Below are 26,077 nucleotides of genomic sequence, written 5' to 3' on the forward strand. Positions count from 1 at the left end.
GTCCCTTGGGGAAAAAGCCCCTATTTATGTCACAGGCAAGGTTTAGGTCCCTGGCGCAAGTGACTCTGATCCCATGTGACTTGCGGATGTGCATCATTTCCATTAGGTTTGTTTTTATGGGTTCATAGGTTGGTACTAGGCTATCAGCCCTATACAAGCCTAGCCATAACAATTCCCTGGCTATTTCTTCCCACATTTACTTTCCTGGACTCCTGTCTAGCAGGGCGACTGACGTGATCCCTGGGGTGAATTTCCTTTCTCCCATCCAATCATCAAGGTTCCTCTTGAAGAGGTCCAAAGAGGCACTCTGCTTGACATGTATGGGCAATCTATTCCAGAGTCTGGGGAGTCTCTGGGTCAGGAACCTATCCCTCCAGCATGTTTTGTTTATTGTGATGACAAGGTTTAGATCCCTGGAGCGTGTAGCTCTGAGGGATTGGGATTTCTTTAAGTGTAGCATGTCCAACAGCTCTGGGTTTGACATGGCCTTGTATGTTAAGCAGAGATCGCCTCTGAGTAGACAATATGCGACAGAGTATAGCTGGAGTTTTTTAAGGCGGTCAGCGTAGGGCAACTGCTTTAGGCCTGTGATTCTTTTAGTGAGGTATTTCTGGGGCCTTTCCAGTTGTTGCAGATGTCTTGAGAGGTACATACCAAATGGAGCATTGTATTCTATAATGGGTCTAATGAGGGATGAGTACAGTGGAACAATGACCTCCATTTTTCTGGATGAAAAGCCCTTCGTGATGAGGTGTGCCACATAGAAGGATTTCCTGACTGTTGTGGCGATGTGGTTATCGAAGGTGAGACCACTGTCCACCTGTGTCCCTAAGTCTCTTATCACACTTTCTGTGTTTAGTGTACTGCCACCTATATGGTAATTCATGGATGCATGTTTTTTTCCCAAAGGGGATAACAATACATTTCTTGGCATTGAGCTTGAGCCCATGGCTCTGGCACCAAGCATCTGTTTCTGTAAGGCCCTTTTGTAGAGTATCCACATCATTTGGGGATTCAATAATGGCTCCCAGTTTGCAGTCATCTGCAAACTTTGTTAGCCAGAGTCCCTTAGTGTTGACCTGTACTTCAGAGAAGTAGATGCCAAACAAGAGTGGCCCCAGGACTGAACCCTGAGGTACTCCACTTGCCACTTGTCTGGAGCTGGATTTGGAGTCAGCTACTTTTACAGTGTGGGTTCCATCAGTAAGCCATTTAGCAACCCATTGGGTGACACAGGGATTAATGCCCAACTTAGTAAGTTTATCTATGATTCCAGAGTGGGGGATGGTGTCAAAGGCCTTGGCAAGGTCTAGATATGCTGTGTGGACCACCTTACCCTTGTCCATGGCTCTGGAGACTGATTCAAAGAAGTCAATCAGGTTCAGGAGACAAGATCGGCCCTTCACAAACCCAAACTGGGTGGGGTCCAGTGTTTGAAGGTTGCCAATGTCTTTGTTTATAAGTTCCATGATAATACACTCCATGGCCTTGCAGATAAGGCTTGTCAGACTGATGGGACGGTAGTTTCCGGGATCCAAGGTAGATCCCCCCTTGTGGATTGGGATAACTGTAGCTCTGCGCCACTCAGTGTGCACGAAACCTGAGGTGAGGTTATGATTAAACATGACACTTAGGTGAGGTGCCAGTTCATATTGTAGTTCATGTAGTACACAGCCCGGGATGTCATCTGGTCCCATGGATGCTGTATTCTTGGCTTTAGAGAGTGCGTTTTGTACCTGTGTGGCCGTTATTACTGGAATTTGGCAATCTTCCGGTATTGAGATGGGCCATTTAGGGGGTGAGAGGGGGGTGAAGTTGGCACTGAATCGATCTGCCAGGATATTGGCAATATCCTTCGGATCAGTATATTTAATGCCATTCTGTTTTAGCTCAGAGCAGATCTGAGCATTGCCATTTAGATTCTTGACATAGTTAGTTATAGAATGCTTTGTGGTTGTCTTTGGAATCTTTGGCAATTTTATTTTCGTAACTAGCTTTGGAGGATTTTATGAGGCATCTCAGTTTCTTACTGAGGCTAGTAAGGGAGTTTGGGAGTTAAGATTCCTCTGTAGGCCAGGCACAAGTCTCCTGCATGCTACTGAGTATAGTGACAGTGACTTCAGTCTGTCAATGTATGACGTGCTGGAGATGCTGAATTTTCTTGGTTAGACTTCTCTGAGGTCTCTCAAGTTGCTGCAGGTGCCTGGTAAGGGTGTCGTGAAGTTTGCCACTTCTATCTTAAGAAGCGTGAAGTTGACTTTGGAGAATTTTTTTACGGTGGTTTCCCTAATGGGGGTGGGGGGGTGGGGGTGGGATGTGGATGTCTAGGGTGATTAGCTTGTGGTCGGATCTGACCAATGAGGAATTAATTTCTGGTGTGGAACACCAGTTGCCCATGTTGGTAATGACCAGGTCTAGGATATTGCTGCCCCTCTTGGGGGTGTGGAAGTTAGATTGCATATTGCATGCATACTTATGCACACAGATAGGACAGTGTATGGAAATATCAAGACTACATTTGCCTCGACTTTCAAATGGTAACCAGTGTAACTGTACTGCAGTCAAATATTTAGGAAAAGAGTGAAAGATCCAAACATTTTACCGCAATACAGGGAGGAAAAAGAAAATAAATTCATTTGGATGGAATCGATATTATACAGACGGTTACTGTGCGATTCCTGCAGGGAGTCAGCTAATGGGAAAATACTTTTACTACAGTAGCAAGATTTTCAAAGTTGGTTGACATGTTTTTTATTGAAACATTGTAAGACTTTCATTTTTCTAGAATATTAGGACATTTGCAACTCAGTGGGTTGTTTCCAAGAAGCAATTGTTCAAAGCAATACTGTACTGGCAAATGAGGAAAACTCTTAGAAATTTGTGTCTGCATGAGTAAGTACATGCACTAATAAGCAACACACACTATTGCTGACCATATGAAAAGTAGTAAGTACCAGCGATAGGAAAAAAAACATGTAGCAACAAGCATGAAACCAAAGCAAATAAAATACAATTGCCTAGGCTGGGATAATCATTCCACTAAGTGTTACAAAAAACAAGCACATAATAAATGTATTTTCACTGCTGCAAAGGCTGTAGATCTGAGTGTGACTAGACAACATCTCTGGCTGAGTCTAAACCAGTCATTCAGCTATGGGTGGGGGAAGGAAAATACAAAAGGACAAAGTGTAAACTGTTACCACTTGTACCCTCCCCCACTGAAGTGTGTGAAATCTGACCTGCTATATGCTAACTAGCATCTCTGAAAATCCTGCCTCTGTGAACATGTGACTTACATAGCACTAAAACGTAAACAAAGTACTCAGGCAAGCAGCTGATTTCAGAAACGAGATAGTGCCCCTTTAACTGAGATGCTTCACAAGGGCCTTTCCTTTTCCTCCATTAGAATTCATGCCTCGGCCATTTCAGCTCATTACAATACAGAACCACCCCTCTTCTCTCATCCACTGCTGAAGCAGTTCCTCAGAGGGGCCAAAAACCTACGGCCACCCAAGAGAGCCCTTACTCCACCCTGGGACCTTAACTTTGTACTGGAAAAGCTCACTTTTCCTCCCTTTGAGCCAGCTGAAAAATGCAGAGTTGAAATTCCTTTCTTGGAAAACAACCTTCCTTCTAGCCATCACTTCAGCAAAAAGGGTGTCAGAATTACAGGCTCTCATGGCAGTGGAGCCTTTCATCATCTTTCATGCGGACAGGGTGTCCCTCAGGACCAATCCCTCCTTCATGCCCAAAGTGGTGTCCAGTATGGCCCTTAATCAGTCCATTCATTTGCCAACATTCTCTAATCCACAGAACAAAGGGGAACGAATACTGCACTCCTTGGACGTGTACAGACAAGTTCAATTTTACTTGGACAGGACTAAACCTCTCAGGAAATTTGAACAGCTGCTGGTTGCGTTTGCTGCAGGGGCAGAGGGGGAAGGCCATTTCAAAGCAAACCGTATCTAAGTGGATAGGCCACTGCATTCATTTCTGCTATAAGCACCATGGAAAACCTACCCCACAAGTGATAAGACCACATTCAACCAGGGCTGCATCTACCTCTACAGCCTTTGTCAGAGGTGTCCCTACCAGGGACATCCTAGAAGCTGCTACCTGGAGTTCTGTACATACCTTCACCAGGTATTACCACTTGCCAATTTTTTCTAAATCCAGAGCTGGCCTTGCCACTGCAATCTTGCAAGGCCTTATAGCTCGTCCTAATGCTATCTAATTACCTCCTCCCATCCTTTGGGAATCTACCCAAATGCGATGACTGCAACAGTGAAACACGAAGAACATAGTACAGTTGTGTACACTTACCATAAATGTAGATATTCAAATGTATTCACTGTTGCAGTCCTGGTTACCCTCCCTCCAGCCCCCTGACTTCTATTGACTATACGTCTATTCTTGTTTGCTATGCTTAGCTTTTTGGTGTATTTGCTTTTTTGTTGGAGGTGTAACCTTATATATAATTGCTTCCCATTATGGGGGCACCTGACATCTGGGGCAAGAAAAACTGATGTAATGGCGTCGGCTGCATCCTTTAAACCCCTGACTACCTGACGTCATGGAAGATGAGACAGCATCCGACGCAGGACCCAAGACTTAGGTAATCAGGCCAACTGAGGGCTACTGCAAGCAGATAACTCAAATGTGATGATTGCAACAGTGAATACACTCGAACATCTACATTTATGGTAAGTTTACACAACTGTACTTTCTCCTTTTTCACCCATTAGGGAAGCTAAGTGCTTGGTTTCTCCAATTTCAATAGTGGGAATATACCCTTATGTTACGAAGTTACTCATATTGTTTCAGCTTGTTAGATTCTACACAACAGGTATATCTTAGAAAATGGAAGTGTTTCGCTGTCTGATCTACAGTCCTGGAAATAATTTCATGGCATCAGTTCCTGAAGTGCTGCCATTTTTGTATACACGATTTGATGCAGGGTCCAGTTTTTCAGTTGCTAAAGTCCACTTGGCTTTAATTTCCAATTTTCTTTCACAGGCAGAATCCTGTTTTTTTAGCATCACATAGATTATGTAAAGCTTGCTTGAGAAGGGCTTTTCTTCTAAGGCCCCCCAGTGAGATAACCTCCTCCTCCACAGGATCTAGATTTTTGTGCTGGAAGCTTTAACACAGCCACCCTTTGAACCAGCTTCCTCTGTTGCTGTAACATTCCTTTTAATGGGAACCCCTATTCATAGTGGCCGTCACTTCATTTAGGTGAGTATCTAAGGTACATACTCTCTGCTGTACAGCAGTACCTGATTTTTCATTAGGACAGGGCCTTCAGGACTAGGATAACCTTCATTCCCAGAGTGGCTTCTGAATCTAACTTAATGCAAACAATCCATTTTTCAGTGTTTTTTCCCCAAACCTTTCCAACAAAGGAGAGCGTACTGTATACACCCTAGACGTTGGCAGACAGCTGAGGTACAGTTTCTATCACTACATATTCAGGAAGGTCTTGCAGCTATTTGGGAAATTTACACCCAATAAACTGATGAAGAATTGACTGTATCTCCTCGTTTATGGCAGTTGTAATAAATTGTTGTGTAAACCAAGAGCTCATTTAGCACATTCTGTGGTTATATTTGCAGTCATCTTCAAAAATCCTTTGGTGATGATATTTGTGTTGCAGAAGCTTTGTTCAAAATGCATCCTTTTCTAAACGTTATAATGTAGATTTGATATCAAAATCTGGGGCTTCCTTTGGAGCTTCCATCCTCAATGGTCTCTTGTCATGACTCCAGCCAAGTATCCCAGTAGCTGGAGATTCTGAAACAGCAGTCAAATTGGATTGACTGAGTAAAATGGCTAATGGTAGTTATGTACTTAACAAAACACTGGATCCTTTTATTCCTGTCTATGTGATATGACATCCCTCCCACCATCCCCATTTATTAGCCTGAATGATGATTCTGAGGTGGTGTGTTCTTTATGGCCTATTCTAGGCAGCAGACTCAATTTGAGTGAAGCTGTGTCAGTCAGGGCATGTGCATTGTAGGTGGGAAAATTTGAGGAGTTTGCGACTGGAGCACTAGCTTTGCCGGCTTGGATTCAACAAGCATCCTGAAGACCCTTCAGTCATATGGAACAGATTAAATTAAACCATCCATCAATGTGGTAAGTACATAACTACCATTTATCGCCTAAATCTATACATGGATGAACACATTTTTCTTTCATTATTTTCTTGCGCAGTTCTTTTCTGCCCCACGTACTTCCTCAATTCTTATTTTCCATATCCTCATGTTATCACAGTATTCTTTTCCTCCCCATGTTCTTCTTTTTTTTTATTCTTTAAATCTCTTTCCACTGAATGTTTTCATATTTTATAGCAAGCTACCTACTCTTTCTTCTCTTACAGTCAGAACCCAAAAGCAGTGCAAGGATGCTGTGTATGTCACTGAAATTAGTAAGTTCAACCCCCTACATTTTGTTTACTTTTGCAGACTCCCCATTTAACAGAATTCGGTATAGAACCCCAATAAAAGCTGAATATTATCCCTAACTCTTGTTTCCACTCACAGTGTAAACCTCTAGCTCTCTCTTGTATAAGTTGATTTTCCCAGTATGTACATATTTATTTATTTTTCTTGTATCACAGCTGAAAACATGTTCACTGTAGTGTTAAGGCCTTTGTTTCCTGTAACATCTCTTCACTGACTCCTTGTTTTTTTTGCCTTATGTAACATATACCTAACATGCTTGTTAATTGTACTGTATTTCCTCCTATCCTAACCATATACCCCAAACCTTTGCTTTAGTTTTATTCCTGTATTTTTTCCACCTCCAATACTAATTTATTTCCTCCACTCTTTATTCTTTACTTAAACCACCAAGTCATCTTTGTATGGGTATGTATCAAAAGTAACCTCACATCTTCGCATTCTCCTGTACCTCCCACTTTGCTTCACCCATTCTAGTTGAACAAGTTCCTGTTACTGCAGCCATCACAAGAACAGAAGTATGCCCATTAGTGGATGTCTTTGCTTTGCACCCTTTACACTATTTTTTTCCTGTCCATCCTCTCTCCGAATTCTTGCCACATAAACTGATTTTACCTTGATCAGTTTCCCACCAAAATCATATCTGCTCAATATAACCCAAGTCTGAGAATAGCAAATATTGTAATGCACTTTTGTGATATCACAGACTTTAGTTTACATTCTTCTCCTCTTAACAATACTATCACTTCGTTTATGATAACTAACATTTTCTTTACATGCTTATCCTTAAGCTCCTTCATATACCCCTTCTTACACTACTACTTTTAGTACTTACTGAACCTTTTTTTTTTTTTTCACTGTTATGGATATTTTATAAGTTACGTTTCTCAAAGTAAGAGGCTATCGGTTATATATGTCTTTCTCATCAATTTTGCTTCCAGATAAATAGTTTATAGTGTCGTAAATTCCTTTTCTCATTCTTTTTAACAATTTATACATTTTCTTCACAAATATTCTCCCCTCCATCATCTCTCTAAAAAAACATCAAGTATGGTGGCATTTGGAATACTTGTTTTTGAAGCTTGAAGCTGAGGGGATAATTAAAAAGCCAGTAGTTAAGACAGTCAGCAATGAATAACTGCTTATGTCTGTCAGAAGCTAAAAATAGTGGGGCTGGAAGCTAAAAAGTTTCTTGATAGGGTAAGTTTTTTTATATAGAGGGGAACAAGATATGCTATATATTCTTTGTGTTTCACTGTTGCAGTCTTTATTTGTGGGTCTTCCTGCTACAGAAGCCCTTGGCCGGCCCGACTACTAGAGTAAAATGTTTCCCTCCTCCTAAGGTAGGCAGATTCCTTTTCCTGACATCAGTACGCTGGGGTATAAATGGAGTCCACTGACATCATGACTTCAGTTGTTGTTGACATCAGAGTCCAAACCAGACATCCAGTATATGTGTCGGTTGGTCCTCACCAGAGCGAAATCTTCAGAAAGCTAATTACCCCATTGGGGAATTGTTTCCTTTTGCTATCTAACGTCAGACATTAACAACTGTCTCCGTTGTGGAAAACAAATCCCACACAGTGACTTCCACTCCCTTTGTGTAACCTGTTTGGGCCCAGACCATGACTTCTCTAACTGCCTTTTCTATGCCCATTTCATTTCCAGAACTATTTGGAGTAGGGCATTCATTTTAGTTAGGTTCATTAGCGAGTCGCATGGCATCAATTTCTTAGCCTGACGTCGATGTCCCTAAGTATAAACTGCCCAAACTCAGGCCTACTGAAGATGCACGTTTGCCATCTACTAGCTCTTCAAGATTGGTTATCGCAAAAGTTGGTGAGGCATCTTCTCAGACCCCTATCTCAACTGAGGTGGTAGAGAAGGCCTCTATCAAGATCCTTTCAGAGTCCGATACATTGTTGGGCCCCTCAACATCTTCACCAGTCATTGTTCATCAGTCAGGTCCGAGACAGCTTTAGAGGCCTTGGCTTCTGGCGAACGCAGCATTTCAGGTGCAGCTCCAAGGTCTTTGGGCTTCCGTGCCCCCATCTTCCCAAAACCTAAACAAAAAAACTACACTTAGTAAGCCATCTTCTTTCCATTCCAGACCTACCAGCTCCCGCCCTCAGGCCTATCAACAGGACCTAATTAAATTGGCAGAGGATCTGCTTTCCTTAGTTAGGGTCAGACATTCTCCCCCTGAACCCCTGTCAGGAAAAAAGAGATCCAATTCCAGGAGTTATTACTGATACTTTTGAGACCAGGCAGGACTCTGACCAGGAGATCTCAGTCTTTGTGGAGGATCCCTCTTTGTTTTCCTTTGAGGAGTCTGATTCAGAGGAAATGTTGCCGTCTGCCTGCCCTTCTGAGGATCTATCCCTAGGAGAAACCATACATATATATTAACAACCAAAAATAAAAAATTCAAGAGAATCCAAGCAAAACGACCAGTATGAAAGATCCAACACTGTTTTATTAGTCTCTCTAGCTCACGCCTTCAAGGAGAATGACTACAAAAAACATTTCATTAATATTTATATCATCTTAAAACAATCAATTGAACAATCAATTAAACAATCAAACAATCAAAGAATCATTAATTCATAAAAAAACTTTCCAATTACATTCCACATTTATACCACTAGGTGTCATTGTACCATATTTTAATATAAAAACAGTCTCTTTATATAAAAGTTTTTGCTTAATCAATTCGCTATTATTATCCACTATAATATGTTCTAAAACTGTTGCTAACAAACCATCTGGTTGACTATTATGATAGTCTTTAAAGTGCATAGCTAAGGGACTTTCCACTTTCTTATTCTTTATATCCCTTATGTGTTCCTGAAGTCTAACTTTGAAAGCTTGTTTACTTTCTCCTATGTAAAATAATCCGCAGGGACATTTTAATGCATACACCACTACTTCTGTATTGCTGAGAAACCATACATACCCTGGGGGATCATTTTCATTGGGAAGAGCAGGATGATTTCCAAGCTAAGAAAACGGTCAGAGAATTTCTCCACTTACCAGAACTTAAACCACTGGCAGTTCCCCCTATTATGGAGGTGGTTGATGTTTTCCAAGAATCTTCTTTGAAACCAGACTCCCATTCTCCTGCACCCTGGAAACCTGACAGATTGTACAGTGTTAAGGATTTGCATAAGCACCTCTTTAAGAACCCTTCAGCAGACCCACTGTTTTTTGTTTTTGGTCCCCAGGGTGACAGAGCCAGCAAATCCAGAAATCCCCTACCAAGTGGTAAAAAAAACAGAGTCCTTGATAGATTTGGCAAAAAGGTATAGACCTCTACCACTCTTATCCATGCGGGCACTCAATTGCCAGTTCCACATAGTAAAAACCCCAAAAGTGTTACTGGAACAGATGAGACAATAGCTATTAGCTATTGAAAATAAGAGTTTATCTAAAGAATTAATGGGCATCTCCAGCTCCACCTGTCAAGTGGTAAACCACTCTTTACAGTGTGGTTTTGAAGCCTTTGGAGGCTGCCAGCACGGCCACAGCCACAGGGTCTGTCATTAGAAGGTATGCATGGCTAAGGGAAGAAGCCCTCCTGGAGCAGGTTAAATCTAATCTTTGGATGCTCCTTTGGATAAGGAGTTTCTCTGGCCCTAAGGCACAAGCAGTCCTCAAAAATCGGAGGACAAAGCTAAGTCTATGCAAACAGCCAAATGTTTCTTGCAGCTATAACCACCTTGTTTCAGTCGAAACTATCTCACTAAGCACTGGACCTTTCCTTCCCAACCCAAAGCAGGTCAAGAAAAGGCCCACAGGGAAGACGACCGCACTCATAGAGACAGGAACCTGGGCAGGTATACCCCACCTCCCCAACACCAGGGATGCCTACTACTCATGTCCCTGGCAGGGAGTTGCTGTGATCTTTCTTCTTTATGGCACGCTTCCCTTCCATTCCGGTTTCCAGACCTGAAGAAAGACTACCTCTATTCAGAGAAACTAGCCTCTCATTTCTTTGGACCAATGAATTTTGCTGATCTCTTCCAGGGGGACATCACCTCTAAGGTGTACACTTAGAAGGCATCCAGGCTTCTCCAGTTTTCCTCACCATCCAAGAAAGCAGAAGCCTTCACTTATGGGATCACTAAGTGTACAGGCCTCAATGGAAGCAGCATCTCTTCATCAAACAGAAAGGGGCTATTCTCTCTACACCAGGGTCTCTGCTTATTACTGCAGGACCCCAATATTCAGGATGCTGACCCTTCTATAACTCCTTTCCATGTTTTTCCCTTGGGCTTTCATGGGGACACCAGATTTAAAGCGTACATTCTTCCATATTCCCATACTAGCATCAAGCTGAGGATTCTTTAGCCTTTTGATAGTCCCAAACCTTTACAATTTTCTGTTTTCCTGTTTGTCTACTGTGATGCTGACAAGGTAATCACAGAAGGATTAGCCCCCCCCTTGCCTTCTGCTAAGAACAAGCTCTTCTCAGAACCAAAGTACTGTTCTGGGTGGGTAGGAGTCGGGGGGGGGGGGGTTTCTTACTGGTCTCTACCGTTCAAAAGACAAGGTATCCTTCCTGACCAAGTGCCTTCAAAAACCCTTTGGACAGCAATCCTCTAACAGCCAGAAAGTTTTCTACTCACACTGGGTTTCATTTTTGCACACTAGAATAAAGCTTTTTTCTTAATATGACTCCAGGTAAATATGAAGCATTAAGGACAGTGCGTGATAATCCATGTATGGAAATATGCCTAGCAGATAAAGTAAGGGGGATTGTCCTAATGGATAGATAGCATTATTTAACTAAAAGGTGTGAAATGCTGGGGGATTCTATTACATATGCAGCTTCATATATATCAAGTAGAAGACATAATTAACAAGCTGATTTTTAAGTGTATGATTTACATACAACTGGGCATATCTATTTAGACTTGTACAAGTATTTTTCAATTGAACATCCAGTTGTACCTGTCTTGTATTGTCTGCCTAAGGTGCACAAGAATCTGTGACCCCCTGTTTGTGCCCTTTTGTTTCTAGCAGAGGCTGAGTGACGGAGTCTTTTTCAAGTTTTGTAGAGAAAACACTGTCCAATTTTAGAAGGAATACCCAGCGTCCTGAAGGACACGAGAAATGTTTTAAGTTATCTGTATGCCTGGTGTAAGGATTTGGCGGATACTGAACAGCTTCTCTTTGTTACTCTTGACATTGTTTCATTATCTACATTTATACCAAATGATGTCGAAATTGAAAACTAGACTGCTTTTAGCAAGAAATAGTGATTTTTCTGCAACAGTGATGTTAATATTTATGCTTTTTGAACTTGTTCTGGAGAATAACTTATTCATCGTTGAGAGTGATTTTATCTTCACTGCGTTGGTGAAGCAATGGGAACAGCCTGTGCTAATTCTTATGCTAATTTAGTTTTAGTGCAATGGGAATATGACATTTATTCCAACAATCCTTTAATTGATAACATCAGTTGTTCTGCACTGTTTGTGGATGACGTCATCTTGGTATGGAGAAGTACATCGGAGAGTCTTTTTTCTTTGAGTATTCACACAATACAACTACTTTTCTGTGATTCAGTTACGACTTTTCTAGGGAGTCTATTGAGCTTTTTTGATGTCATCTTTTTGAAGGATTCACTTGGCAGATTTGAAACCAAGATTTATAAAAAGCCATACAAGACAAAATAACATCTTACATAAAAAGTGTGTCAAAAGTCAAATATGACTTGGAACATTGAGACTTCATAATAGTAGTGAATTTGAAGTTTTGGAAATTGTCTGATAATTTTATTTCCAGGGGATGTTCGTGTACTGAGGTATCCAATGCAGCCACTGAAGTACGCCTGATGAGAGACACTGTTGCACAACCATATTTTAAAGAACATACCGAAGTTGAAACCACCACTTCTGTTAGATCAAGCCCAGTCCTTGCATTTGTGTTGACTTTTTCTAGTGATATAGGGTGATGTGTGAGATCATCAAGAAAAACTGGCCAGTGCTCATGATGAAACTATCAAGAGAGTGTTAGGGCCTGAACCCAAGTTTTCTTTCCGCAGTAATCAATCACTGAAGCGGGGACTATGTTATAAACATTCTGGATGTACTAAATTTATTTGTTCGGATCGCACTTGCGCTTATCCATGTCGATCTTGTCAAGCATGTAAATATATTTGGGTCACAAGTCTTACTGAACATCCTTCTTTGAATTATAACATTTACTTTGATTACTGTGCAGATTGTAGAAGCTCAGATGTCATTTATTATGCTAAATGCCCAGCATGTGATTGTTTTTATGTTGGAAAGACTAATTAAATGCTAAAGGAAAGAGTTTTGAAACATGTGGATGATATTCCAAACAAAAAAAAAAAACGCATTCTTTAGCTAGGCATGTCATTGACTTTGGCCATGAGCATTACTTTAGATTTACTGTTTTAGAGATTGCTTAACAAAAGTATTAGAGGAGGTGATGTTAAAAACAAAACGGAATATGTTTTAGGTGGGTCATATTATTGAAAGCTGATTTTCCTCCAGGTTTAAATGAACCTTAACAATCAAACCAGTGCTGTGAGCACGTGGGTTGAGGCATTGATTTTTGTTGGATGACTTTACATGAATGAAGTGTCTTTTTTATGAATGGAGCTTTGTGAATGAGTTACTGCTACATCATCTGTAGTAGTTGGACATGTGATTTGGTTTGTTTTTGATTGGTTAGGTTGGATTTCAAGTACAGATGTATTGTTACTGATGTTTTATGGTCTGAAGAAGCGTCTGTTTGCCATGAAAGAGCTTATCTCCTTTTTTGTTGCTTTTATAGTTTTGGTATTAAACCTTCCTATCTTCCAGTCATGGTGGGTCAAGTTTGGTTATATTAGTTTGCTTGTTTCTTGTACTTTCTCGACCTTTGCTCACTAGAATTACGTCTTTTTATACGTTTTATTGATACCAAGAGACTCTACTGTGACTTTCTTCAGTCGAAGAGGGGTTTTGTAGCTAGCCCATTATATGCTAAGGGACCTTCCAGGTAGTGATTTGGACACAGAGAAGCAATACTGCATCAGGCTGATTTAACCAGCCTAGATGCGAGTTTCTTGTGAATGAAAATTGCGACACCTCCACATTTCTTCCCCTCCTGCCCAGTGGCTGATATAAAGGTGTCAAAGGCATTATTGCATTGCACAACCAGAGTACTTTCTGCCATCTTAAAGCCATTTCTCACACTACACAGATGTGTCTGCCCAGGAAATCCATGAAGAGAGTTCCATGGTCCATCCCTTGAACAGGGAGTTGCAGCTGTTGGACCATCTTCAGCCACCTTTACACTGCGTACACTGATTTACTTAGCTCATTTGACAAGGTTTTTGAGAGTTATCTCTGAAGTGTGAATGACTGAGGACACACCAGGGTCAAGCTTCTCAAAAGACTTTGGAATCTCAGCTGTCTACAATGCAGTCTGTTACCAATGTATCCATGAGGCTTCTGTTCAGTGCTGACAGTGGTATGGCGTGTGTTTGCAGGCACCAGTATTACCATGTGGTGCTATGCCTGGTTGCATTTAAGAAACTCCATGGACTGTTTCAATGCTGCTTTTGATGGATCCTCACTTTTTGGTCCAAAGGTCAAGGGTACCCTAACCAAGAGCAAATAAGATAAAAAGATGCTGTGTGCCATCTAGGTTTGCTTCTCCACCCCTCAGAGATCCTTCTTTAGGAACCAGAAAAAGGGGGGGGGGTTGACTGTTCTTTCATACATTGCAGCAGTCCTTTCAGGGTGCCCCAGGTGATGGTTCCCCTTATCTGTGGCAGGGGAGAGTAACTTTAATGGACATCTCCCTCAGGATTGAGGTTGTCTGCAAAATCAGAGCTTCTGTGGTCCCATTTCCATTAATTCTTTCCAGCTCCCCTGTAGGGTTGACTGGCTGCTGTTCTCTTGAGACAGTTGGCTGTTCACCCCAATGCTTGGGAGGCCATCACTTTGGACACTTGGGTGTTGAGAGTGTATCCAGAGGTTATACTATTCACATTTTTTTCAGCCCAAAGAGAAGGTCAAAGTACCTTCCCAACATTCCACCCTGTCAGTGAGGGAAAATCAGTGATGGAGATAAGCTGCTTCTCAACCACGTTACCATAGAGGTTCCACCAGACCAAAGAGGTTGTGGGGTCTACTCAAGATACTTTTTTAGTACCAGATTAAAAAAGGCCCTCAGCAAGTTTAATCTGCATGTCAAACAGATCAAGTTTGGAATGGCCATGGAGCAGTCCATTCTACCTTGTCTGTGGAAGGACGACTGGATGTGCTCAGTAGACCTCAGTGATGTCAACCTTTACTTAAAGATAGTAAGGCACTCCAGGATGTTCCTGCACTTTCGAATGGAAGCCAGTCACTACCAGTTTTGAGCACCTGCCCTTTGGTCTTACCCCAGCTCTGCAGATGTTGACCAAAAGTGTGGTAGTGGTGGCAGCCTTGCACAGGCTGCAGGGATTCCAGGTCTTCCCATATTTGGATGAGTGGCTCCAAATGTGCTTCCCTAATCAAAGCCAAGAGGTTTCTTGCTCCAGTATGGTCTATCCTTTGGCATAACATTCACCCATGACAAGTCCAATTTGGAAATGGCACAGATGCAATTCATCTGATGCCGTCTGGATACGGTCAACCAAATAGCATAGTTACTTCCCTAACCTCTGAAATCATACGGTTTAAGAGCCCTCCTGCTTCCTTAATTCTATATCTTCTCGGGAAAATAGCTGCCTTCAACTGTCTAGCTCCTTTAGCAAGATTCTATATGCTTATTCTTCAATGGACTTTAGCATTTCAGTGGTCTTATTTCTGTCAACCGATGGATTTTCTCATTCAGCTAACCAGCATCTGCTTCTGCCATGTCAGTTAGTGGATGGACTCTCATATTTCAACAGGACATCTGTTTCCTCAGCCCTAGGCCATCTCCAAGGGTGGGGATGGGGGGCATTGTGAAGGGAATACTGACCAAGTTACTTGGTCTAAGTCAGAGGCTAATGTTTATATATCAGTGATTTGAAAATGAGAGCTGTCCTAGCATTGCAAACCTTTCATGTCCTACTCCTCAATGATGTAATTGTAATCCAGTCAGACAACATGGGCAGTGGTGTGGCACATAAACGAGAAGGAACCCACTTCTATCTCCTGTGTTGAGAGGGCATGAGAATCTGGCAGTGGGCGATGTTCTCTGTGTTTTTTGATATCACTGTACATCCTGGAGAGAGCCAACATTCTGGCAGAAAGTCTGAGCAAAAACATCCATCTGTCTCAAGAATGGTCTGTAAATCTAAATTAGTGGGGACTGTTTTTATCTTCTTGGGTCAACCATGTTGTGACCTGTCTTCTTCACTGTCCAACATCAAATGTAGCAGCTTTTTTTCCTTGATTCCATTGGAGGGGCAATCACAGAGAGACACACTTCTGCATGCTTGGCTCACTGGCTCTTCTGCATGCTTGGCTCGCTGGCTCTTTACATCTTTCTCCCAACCCCATTAATGTAGTTTCTTAAGGCATCCTTTTGCAGATCTTCTGTAATCCTCCTTACCCCCTTCTGGCCAGGTTAAGTGTGGTTCCTCATTCTGTCGCCTCATCTACTGTTACCTCAGCCCCGGGTTTTGGACCCCGTTCTGGGTCTGATATCTCACCTCTCTGGTCTTCAGTCTTTCAGATTATCTACCTTCTGCCAGGGTTATATGTATTCTGTTCTCTTCCCAAAAATATTCCACCAGAAGGATGTGCATAAGTAAATGGAAAATATTTTTTTGTTTGGGTTTCTTCCAACAGCCTAGATCATTTGTTGGTTTCCTGGCTGATCTTTTTCAGTCTGATCTGTTACTCATTTGTTAAAAGTTCAGTTGGCTGCCATCTCCAGTTTTCATATTTGCAAGGATAACATACTGGTTTCAGTTTTGAAACTTAAGACTTTCTTAAAAGATAACTTTTTTTCTCAGATATCTGGTATGTGACCCAGAACCCCCTTGAGATCTCAGTCTGCATTTGCAGATCCTCACCAGACTGTGGCTGGTGGTTCAAAGGGACAGTTTCTTTAAAGTTCAGTCTAGAAAGACCCTCTTCCTTGTAGTCTTTACATCCACCATAAGGATTTCTGAGCTTCAAGTCCTATCCTCCCATTTTCAACAAGGACAGAGTTACTCTAAGACTCGGTCCTTCTTTTATCCCTAATGAGTCTTATTTGAATCAGCCTATACATGTGTCCATTTTATTTCTAAATTTCAGTAACAAAGGAGCGTATGTACTCCAGTGTCTGGATGTTCACTTCCAATTGAAATTTTATTTGGACAGCACTAAGGGCTTCAGAAAATCTAACCAGCTTTTTGTTTCCTTTTCAAAATCTTGCTTGGGCAAGCCAGTTTCAAAAGTGACCCTATCCAGATGGTTTTTGGACTGTATCTCCTTTGCATACTCCTTGAAAGGGATGTCTTTACTTAGTTAAGCCAAGGCTTCCTTCCATTAAAATAGTAGATACTTCTGTTGCCTTTTCTGCTCAGGCCTCTATTGTAGCCACTGCTTGGGCAAGCACTCCTACATTTGTGTCCCATTGCACATTAGATATTCAGTGTAGAACTAGGTCCTCCTTTGACTCCATCATTTGGTGAAATGTTCTCTCATAAGACCAGCAGGGGGGTATATGGGTTGGAGATTGTCCCACAGGTTGAGATGACAACATCAGATGTCCTTCTATTCTTATGTTGCAGTATTTTCACTATGGGATCCTCCACCTCAGGCGACCCGAACGTCGAGCTCCTATGCAAAAGCTTAAGCCTGGTTGCTGCTAAGTGCATGGGACATCACATCCCGGGCCATAAACCATGGGCCTTAAATGGTGATGTCTGGAAGCACAGACCTCAGAACTTCTCTGCCACAGTTAAATGTCAGCTTGCGCTCTGCGCTTCAGAATACATCTAAATACACATACCCCGTTGGGGAATTTTAAGTTTTCTCTTCGGCTTAGGTTGCTGCTGCTCCCTTTTAAATAGCTGATGTCATCTAGAAAGAGGAAATGCAAGTGCAGCTGCCAGATTCCGCACAAGGATTCCCATGAGCTTTGTTTGTTTTGCTTAGACCGATTCCACGACCGTACGACCTGTAGCATTTGCCAGTTGTTCATCCCTAAAACCTTTCGCAGTCATCTGGCAGCCCTGAAACTTTTCCTGGAAAACCAGCATCTAAAGCAATTAGCCTTAGGCATGGATCCTGAGTCGTCCCGTCGAAGTGGAGCAGCCAAAAAAGAAAGCCATGGTTACAAGGCCTACTGTATCTGTCCCTCTGATGTCAGACGTCCCACCAGCTACCAGTCTAGGGGCTGAGGGACATCTAGAAGAACTGGCAACTTCAGTGGGTACCTTTGTGGAAGCCGACCTAGAATCTCCAGTTGGCACATCCTCTGAGGTTATTCCGATGTCTGCTTCGGCTGATGTCGAGGGGGAACCGGGATTCACAGGACAGCCACCCATGGTGCCAGAACAGGACTCTTCTCCAACAATCCAGATGCCTGATCCTAGGCCTGCTCCTTCACTATCCACCACTAAGACCACTCCTCTTAAGAGGAAAGAAAAAAAACAGACGTATTACCCCTTCAACTGAAGACCAACCAGACTGACAAACATTCTCCCAGTCTTTGGTACAGGTCTTTGTGGCTCTTAGGCCCACATCTTCTCTTGCTACTACCTTGCCTACTCTCAGCTGTAGGCCAGATTCAGTTTCTTCCATTCCACCTGCTCAAACTCAGGAGGAAGATTCCTCTTCCTTCTCTTCAAATGAATCTTTGACATACACATCCCAGCTAGCTTCTCCCCTGGACTACTACTTCCCAGATGAGGACTCCATGGAAGGAGACTCCCCACCTGAAGATAATTCTTTTGGGGAGACTATATCCAAAATGAGGGGGTATTTCAAATGGGATGCCACTCAGATGACTGAGGTTCAAAAGAGGTACTTTGAACTGCTTCAAATTGAATCCCCCTCCATCTCTGCAATTTCCCGTGATTCCAGCTTACCTGGATGCATTTGCCGCAGTCTCCAAGACCCCTGAATCACAGCCCCCCAGCACCCAAAAAACCTGACAGGTTTTATAAAGTCCCTGATAACCACAAGTACCTCATCAAGCCTCCTGTGGCAGATCCTGCAGTCATTGCAGTGCCCCCAGAGAAACATTCCAGACAAATTCCCTTTTCCTCCCTTGTACCATCCAACAAGGACAAGTAAGGTCATGGACAGACTGGGAAAAAAGATTTACATTTCTTCCACACTAGCCTTCAGGACAATGAATTATCAGGCCCACATGGTTAAATATGCCCTAGACTTGGTTTCCCAGGCAACTTCATTACTTTCTAACCTGCCTGACTTACCTAACAAAGCACAGGTAGCATTAGCAGCAAGTGCAGCTATGATGCTGCTATGGCTTAGCCAAGATCTGTTGCTTCAGCTTCTGTTCTGGGCAGATATTCCTGGCTCTAACTACAGCCACTGCCTGATGATTTTAAGAACAAAATCTTGGATGCACCCCGACAGTAAATTCCTGTCTGGCAAACAGTCCACTGAGCTGTTCAAAAGCCTCCAGGAAAGAAGCAAAGAACTTCAGGACCGCAAACATTTATTGGTCTTTCTATAGAAACTACCCAGCCAAGCCCACCTTTGTCAGGAGGGCCCCTGCCTCATCCTCCTCTTTTTCAAGACACAGGAAAGAATACAGAAAGGCTCGTTCCCTCAGGAAAGCCTCTTCACAACCCAACCCCAGGCAGCCCTTTCCAGATAGAAACAGTGTGTGACTACGTAAGCCACCTACCCCTCTTCACCTGCCTCTCTCACTGTCTGCCCATTTGGAAAGAGGTCACCTCTGACCGCTGGGTCTTATCAATAATGGAAAAAGGGTACTTTATGACCTGGCAGGAAAAAAACCCTTCCACAAGGCATACCCTTCCCCAAAAAAACAACTACATCCAAGATCTACTGTCACAAGGGATCACAGAAAGGGTCCCCTCAGGCCAAAAGGTTGGGGGTTCTACTCCAGACTTTTCCTAGTACCAAAAAAGGATGGCCCTTGGAAGCCCATTGTGGACTTGTCCCTGCTAAATCCCTTCCTACAGGCCCCTTATTTCAGAATATTATGCCTTCAAACCCTTCTTCCACTGCTGCCACCCAGAGTGTTTGTGGCCTCTTTGGACCTGAAGGAGGCATACCTCCATATCCCCATCCACCCAGACTACAGGATGTTTTTATGCTTTGCTGTCCCATCCTCACACTTTCAGTTTACTGACTTGCCCTTTGGTTTATCTACTGCACAAAGAGTCTTCACAAAGTGTCCAGCCCCAGCAATAGCCTATTGCAGAACAAAAGACATAAAAATTTAGTCTTACCTGGATGACCTATTTATTTTAGCAGAAGAAGAAAATATTCTCAGGATGCACTTAAAATTCACTGTGTCCCCTGCTTCAGAGCTTGGGGTTCACTCTCAACCTGACAAAGTCCTCCCTCACCCCAACCCAAGACCAAATTTTCTTGTGCTGCAGGATAGGAACAGACCTGATGAAAGCTTTCTTTACTCAGAGCAAAGTCTACTCCCTAACCAACTTCTTCCAGGAGCTACCTTTGGTCAGCCACATTTCTGCCAGGCAGTGCTTCTGTCTTCTGGGACTTATGGCAGCTACACTTCTGTGCTACCTTTAGCCAGGCTGCACATGAGAAAGTTCCAATGGTACTCAAAAAAAAATGTCTGGTCACTACACAGTTATCCCCTGGAATTAAGGTGCCCTTCCTACCCTGCCTAAAGACACAGTTGAGGTGGTGAATCCAACAAGTTTAAAGGGGGGGGGGCTCATGGTTAAGGTGTTTGCCTTTCAGACACAAGGCGCAGGGTTTGAGTCTCACAAGGGGTAATTGTCTAGGCTTACAATGGCTTGCAAGGGCAGTTAGCCTAGTACTAACCTATGAACCTAAACCTAAGTAAACCAGAGTCCAGGCCTACCTCTGTGACTTACCAAGCCAGCGCAGTCTTTGCACAAAGATGCTTTGGATCTAGGGTGGGGAACACTGTGAATGGTCTCAAGGTGCATGCTCAATGAGAGCCCTCTCTCCAGAAAAAAACATATTAACATGAGGGAGATGACTGCTCTCCTTCTAGCCCTACAGACCTCTCTTCCTCTTATTCAGCCAGGACCCCTCCAAATCTTCACAGACAACACAGCTGTGATGTGGTACATCAACAAACAAGGGGGGATCAGATCCTATTTACTCTGCAGGCTTGCAATACAGGCATGGGAGTTAGCCACCCAGTACAGTGTCACACTGCAGGTGGTTTACATTCCATCCCAAGACAACCATCAGGCGGATGCCCTCAGCAGATCCTTCTCTCAGCATCACGAGTGGATGCTACACAGAGATGTGTTCTTAGACATTGTCCACCAATGGGGCATACCAGAGATAGATCTATTTGCCTCAACTCAGAGCAGACCACTGCAGCTGTTCTGCTCCAGAACACCCTCCCCACTAGCTTGGAGAGTGGATGCTTTTTCGATTTCTTGGAAGAGACTATGCCTTTATGCCTTCCCACCCTTCCCACTCATTCAGAAAGTCCTACTCAAAATCGAGAGGGACAAGCCAGAATCTTGATGGTGATTCCCTATTGGCCAAGGCAGCATTGGTTCTCCCTTCTTGTATCTCTTGCCAAGGGCAAGCATCACAGTTTGCCTCATAAAGTGGATCTGCTCATGCAACAGACGGGATCTCTGATTTATCCACACCTAGAAACACTCAGCCTAAGCCTGTGAGTGATAAACTACTGATCCCGTTCAGACACCTGTACTCAGAGGAGATGCTATCCATCCTGTGGGAGGCCAGGACACCCACTGCCAGGAGAGCCTGTGTTTCCAAATGGAAAAGGATCTCCAGTTAGTGTCTCCAAAGCCAACAAGACCCGTTCCAAGCAGATGTACCCTTAGTTCTAGCCTGTGTGTGTGAGCTCCTAAAATCAGAACTTTCATACTCTTCAGTGAAAGTCTACTTATCTCCCATTTCAGCCTGCTTACCTATGGATCCCCCCTCCTTTCCACACTGGAGGTCACACTTTTCCTGAAGGGAGTTCTGCACATCAGACCATCGAGAAAACCTATCCCCCCCGGGACTTGAAATACATACTAGAAAAACTCACCTTTGTCCCCTTTGAACTGACAGGCTCTGCCTTTCTGTAGATGTGTACCTGGAAGACTGTCCTATTAGTAGCCCTTACTTTAAGTTAGGAGAGTCTCTGAGCTGTAAGCTCTTATGGCATCCCCACCCTAAACTATCTTCCACAAAGACAGGGGTAACCCTTCTCATGAATCCCTCCTTCATACCCAAAGTGGTCAGTAAACTGCCCCTCAACCAGTCTATTCATTTACCCACCTTCTTCCCTTCACAACATCACAATGAGAGAGTGCTCCACTCCCTTTATGTCCACAGGCAATTAAGATTTTACCTGGACAAGACTGAGCATTAGAAGGTCCAATCAGCTCTTTGTATCTTTTCACCCCAGGGCCCTGGGGAAAGCTGTATCCAAACCGACAGTATCTTCCTGGTTACAAAAAACTATTGCCTTCTGCTACTCCTTTCATAGCAAAGACTTACCCTACAGTGTTAAGGCACATTCTACTAGAGCAGTGGTCTCCTCAAGAGCCTTCCTCAAAGGCCTGTATACGGCCACCATACCAGAGGCAGCCACATGGACCTCTGTGCATACCTTTACCAAACATTATAAATTGTACAATATATTCTGAGCCGGGCAGGATTTGCAAGGGCCAGCCTCCATGGCTTCCTGGCGACTGCTGCTACTTCCTCCACCCCTTTCTCAAGTTGAGCTGTGGTACTGTCCCACAGTGAGAGTACTGCAACATAAGAATAGGACATAGATTAGTGTGTAAAATCACCATAACCATAGATGTCCTTCTCTTCCATGTTGCAGTATTCCTTCCCTCCCTTCTATCTCCCTTAATCACATTTACCCTCCCTGGATGGCATCTTGTTAGTTCTCCTTAGGCTGTTGTCCAACTGGGCAGTCAGTTCTGAGGTCTCTGCTTGCAGACATCACATTTATGGCCCTGCTTTTGACGTCCTATGCACCTAGCAGCAACCAGGCATAAGCTTTTGCATAGGAGCTGGACGTTCAGGTCACCTGGGGAGGAGGATCCCACACTGAGAATACTACAACATAGAAGAGAAGGACATCTATGGTTATGGTAAAATTTTACACAACTAATCTATATGAATGTTACATATTTACTCCAACAATAGATCTATGTTGTCATCTTCCATCCATCTTAACCATCTTTCCCTCTGTGCCACCTCCAAATTGTCAGTGTTTAATGATGTTCTCATAGGTTCATAGATTAGTACTGGGCTAACTGCCCTTGCGAGCCATTTTAAGCCTAGCCAATTATCCCTTGTGAGTCTCCAACCCTGCACCTTGTGTTTGTAAGGCAAACACCTTAACCATTAGGCCACCTTCCCAACCCAGCTCGACTGACTATTCTTACCAACCCCAACACTTTATTCGAGATCTCATGTGATGCCATTTGTCCTCATCCTTCTCTGGGTAAGATCTTTTGTACTGATTTATTGTCTAAGGGATACTAGTCTGGCAACTTGATCTGAGGAGTGTCATTTAGGATAGCGCATTATGGGTAGAGGAGGTAGAACTCCAGGACTGAAGATTCAGAAGGTGCCAGCTTCTAATCCTTTAACCCATGGATTGAAATGACCGAAAGAAGACCACATGGATCTAGAGTTATGGCAAGTGTGTAACTTTCATTTCTTCTTTTTTATGGAATTAACCAAAGATAATTAACCACAAGCTTCCTTACAGACTGGATCTACTCACACAAGACAAAAGAGAGATTGATTCACCCAAATATCAACTTTGACTGACTGCCTGGATGTTTCAGTTCTAATACTTTTTAGGCATTTATTTCATGAGCATGTGCAGCAGTTACTGAAGGAGACAAGAAGCCTGCTACTAGAAAATCCTATATTGGTAAGTGGAAACTATTTTCTAGTTGGTACCTAACCAATAACCAGAGGCCCATCAGGGTTTTGAATCAAAGGTGCTCAAATATTTGAGAGTTACATTCCTATGCTTTCTCTTATTCCTTTATAAATGTTAATCTTGTAGCCATTTCAGCATATCTGTCCATGGATTTTCCTCATCCTTCTTTATTGTAAAACAGTTTTGACAGTTATTTTCACCTGAGACAACCTCATAAACAAATTGCTTCTTCTTGGGATCTGAACTTTGAGCAGGAGAAATTGATTCTGCCACATTTTGTACCTGGCAGTCAAACTAATTTAAGATTCATGACTTGGAAAATAGTGATCATCATTGCTCTGACATCTGCAAGAAGAGTATCTGAGTTGAAAGATCTCGTGGTAGGGTAGCCCTATCTGATTTTCCACAGAGAGGGAGGGTCTGTTTAAGAATAAAACCCTTCATTTATGCCCAAAGTGGTATCAGAATTTACTTTGAATCAAGCCATCAATCTCCCAGTTTTCTACTCATAACCTAAAAAATAGGGAGAAAAAGGGTACTGCATACTCCAGACTTGCATAGGCTGCTGAGGTACTAGCCTGACAGAATTAAGCTCTGTTGAAAAGCTGATCAGTTATTTATTTCTTATCAAGAGGTAAAAAAGGGATGTTATGTAGTCCTATCTCGCCTACATTCTTACCCGTGGGTTCGGAGCCGAATATCGGCTGTGACTCTGCCTGTTTTACTAGCTCAAAAGTCTCTGATTGGCTGGGCTAAGAGGGTATCCTATGGTACACTGCTCCATATCCCCAGATCTCGTTTGCCACTTGTAGAGCTCGGACATGGTCTCGCTTGGCTGTGGCTATGTACCTTATTTTGACTTATTTCTCTTGAGAAATTGGTTACTTTATACCCAAAAGCTATTTTAATTGCTATATCTTGCTGCTGTCGCTGTGATTGTGTGTTTTCTTGGTGTTTTGTGGTATCCCTAACTGTTCCCATGGGCTAGGCCCATTTTAGCTAGAGGACCTAGTCCTCCCTTAGTTTGAGATTTTTTGTGTGTTTGTCTCTGTGTTGTCTTAAGAACCGTTTTAGTTAGAGGTTCTTGCAGTGGTGTCTTTTTTGTCCCTAATCATTTATTTAGGGGTTCACTGAGTCTGTGTAGTACTGTTCGCTAGTCTACTTGTGGGCTTTCCCGCCCGTTTTGGAAAAGTTTGTTAACTGTTCTCTAGAGTTAGAGATAATGTCTAAGGATCAGAAGGAACATAAGCCTTCTGGCTTTAAAAAATGTTCAAAATGCGGATATAAAATGTCCATCACAGATGGACACTCTGTGTGTGTGTCTACTGCCTTGGAGCCATCCACTTACAGGAGTCGTGTAGCTTTTGCCACGCGTTCAGTCCTAGGGTGCCCCAAGAGAGGAAAAACAAATTGATTTTAAAGGGACTGCTTAAACTGTCTTTTGAGGAAGCTATAGATTCAGCTTCCAGTTCCCAGTCGAAATCTAAAGCTTCCAAGTCCAAGAAAAGGTCTCCGGCTCCATCTGCATCTTCGGACCCTCCAGAGAAAATTACTATATTGGACTCTGCTTCCTCAGCTCCACTGTCCTCGGGGCTGTAGGAGGTATCTGTGTTAAGTGAATCGGCGTCCACTCTGATTATTCTCGAACCCATTCAGAGCCGGTTGCCTAGTGTGAGGCATGGTTCACCAGATAAGAGATCCCAATCTCCATCCATCTCCTCCAAATCCTCCAGGCTTTCTGATTTGGATGTTGATATGGTAGTGCAGAGGCTCCTGCAGTCGCCGGTGTTGGCAAAATTGTTTTCGGCTCCGACCCAGTCGGCTCCGGAGACAGTTCCTGTGACTGTTTCGATGATTCCTCCTCCGAGCACATCTTTGTCGTTGGAGCCGGTATGTTCCGCTCTGAGTGATGTTCTTGCGCCTGCTCCCTTGGGCTTATCGGTGCCGACCTCTGCTCCGACCATGTTGGTTCGAGACTCGGATCTCCTTGGTTGGGCCCGAAGGGGATACTTCGGGACATCTTTTGGTTTCAAGTCTCCCACTCGGTGCATCGGCTCGGGGGACCCCGGTCGTGGCCTTGGAGGTTGGTCCTCGGACTCGGGGGGGGGGGGGCACCTGCCTTTGAGGACATACAGAGCACGCTGGCCAGATCGTCAGCTACATCACCTGGGTCAGTCATTCCATCCCCTACAACTCTGACGAGAGCTTCTGACACTCACCTATCCTTGGACAGTAGAGCTGCAGGCCCTAAGGACACCCCCCACGAGTGGTCCCCCACTTTCTGAAGGTCTCTCAGAGCCTGTGGAACCTCCCAGAAAGAAATTGTGCAAGAGGAAGCACAGAGACTCCCAGGACGAGTCTCTCACTTCCGATACTGACCTCGAGAAATCGGAAGGATCTCCCAAGTCTTCCTCTGATGATGTTTCCTTTTCCGATATCCTGGAGATACTGAAACAGAGGAGACTGGCCTTCCAAAACTCCTTCCGAGGAGGAGTCAGTATTCCTTAAGGCTTTTGGTGCTCAACCCTCCACCTCCTGGGTGTCTCCACCCTTCGATGAACTTCTTGACCTTA

At 43.3% G+C, this 26,077-nt stretch overlaps 1 protein-coding gene across 1 annotated transcript in view; it reads left to right on the top strand.

The window, feature by feature from the left end:
- The window catches only part of TNPO1 (transportin 1), a 3,819,238-nt gene that overhangs the window by 2,039,136 nt on the left and 1,754,025 nt on the right, over nt 1-26,077 (top strand). Inside the window, exon 12 of the mRNA XM_044064437.1 lies at nt 13,370-13,478. Within this exon, the coding sequence (XP_043920372.1) occupies nt 13,370-13,478 (109 nt within the window). The remainder of the gene's footprint in view (nt 1-13,369; nt 13,479-26,077) is intronic.

The sequence above is a fragment of the Protopterus annectens genome, chromosome 2.part2, assembly GCF_019279795.1.
Source record: "Protopterus annectens isolate FY-2018-M chromosome 2.part2, PAN1.0, whole genome shotgun sequence".
NCBI classification, from domain to species: Eukaryota; Metazoa; Chordata; order Ceratodontiformes; family Protopteridae; genus Protopterus; species Protopterus annectens.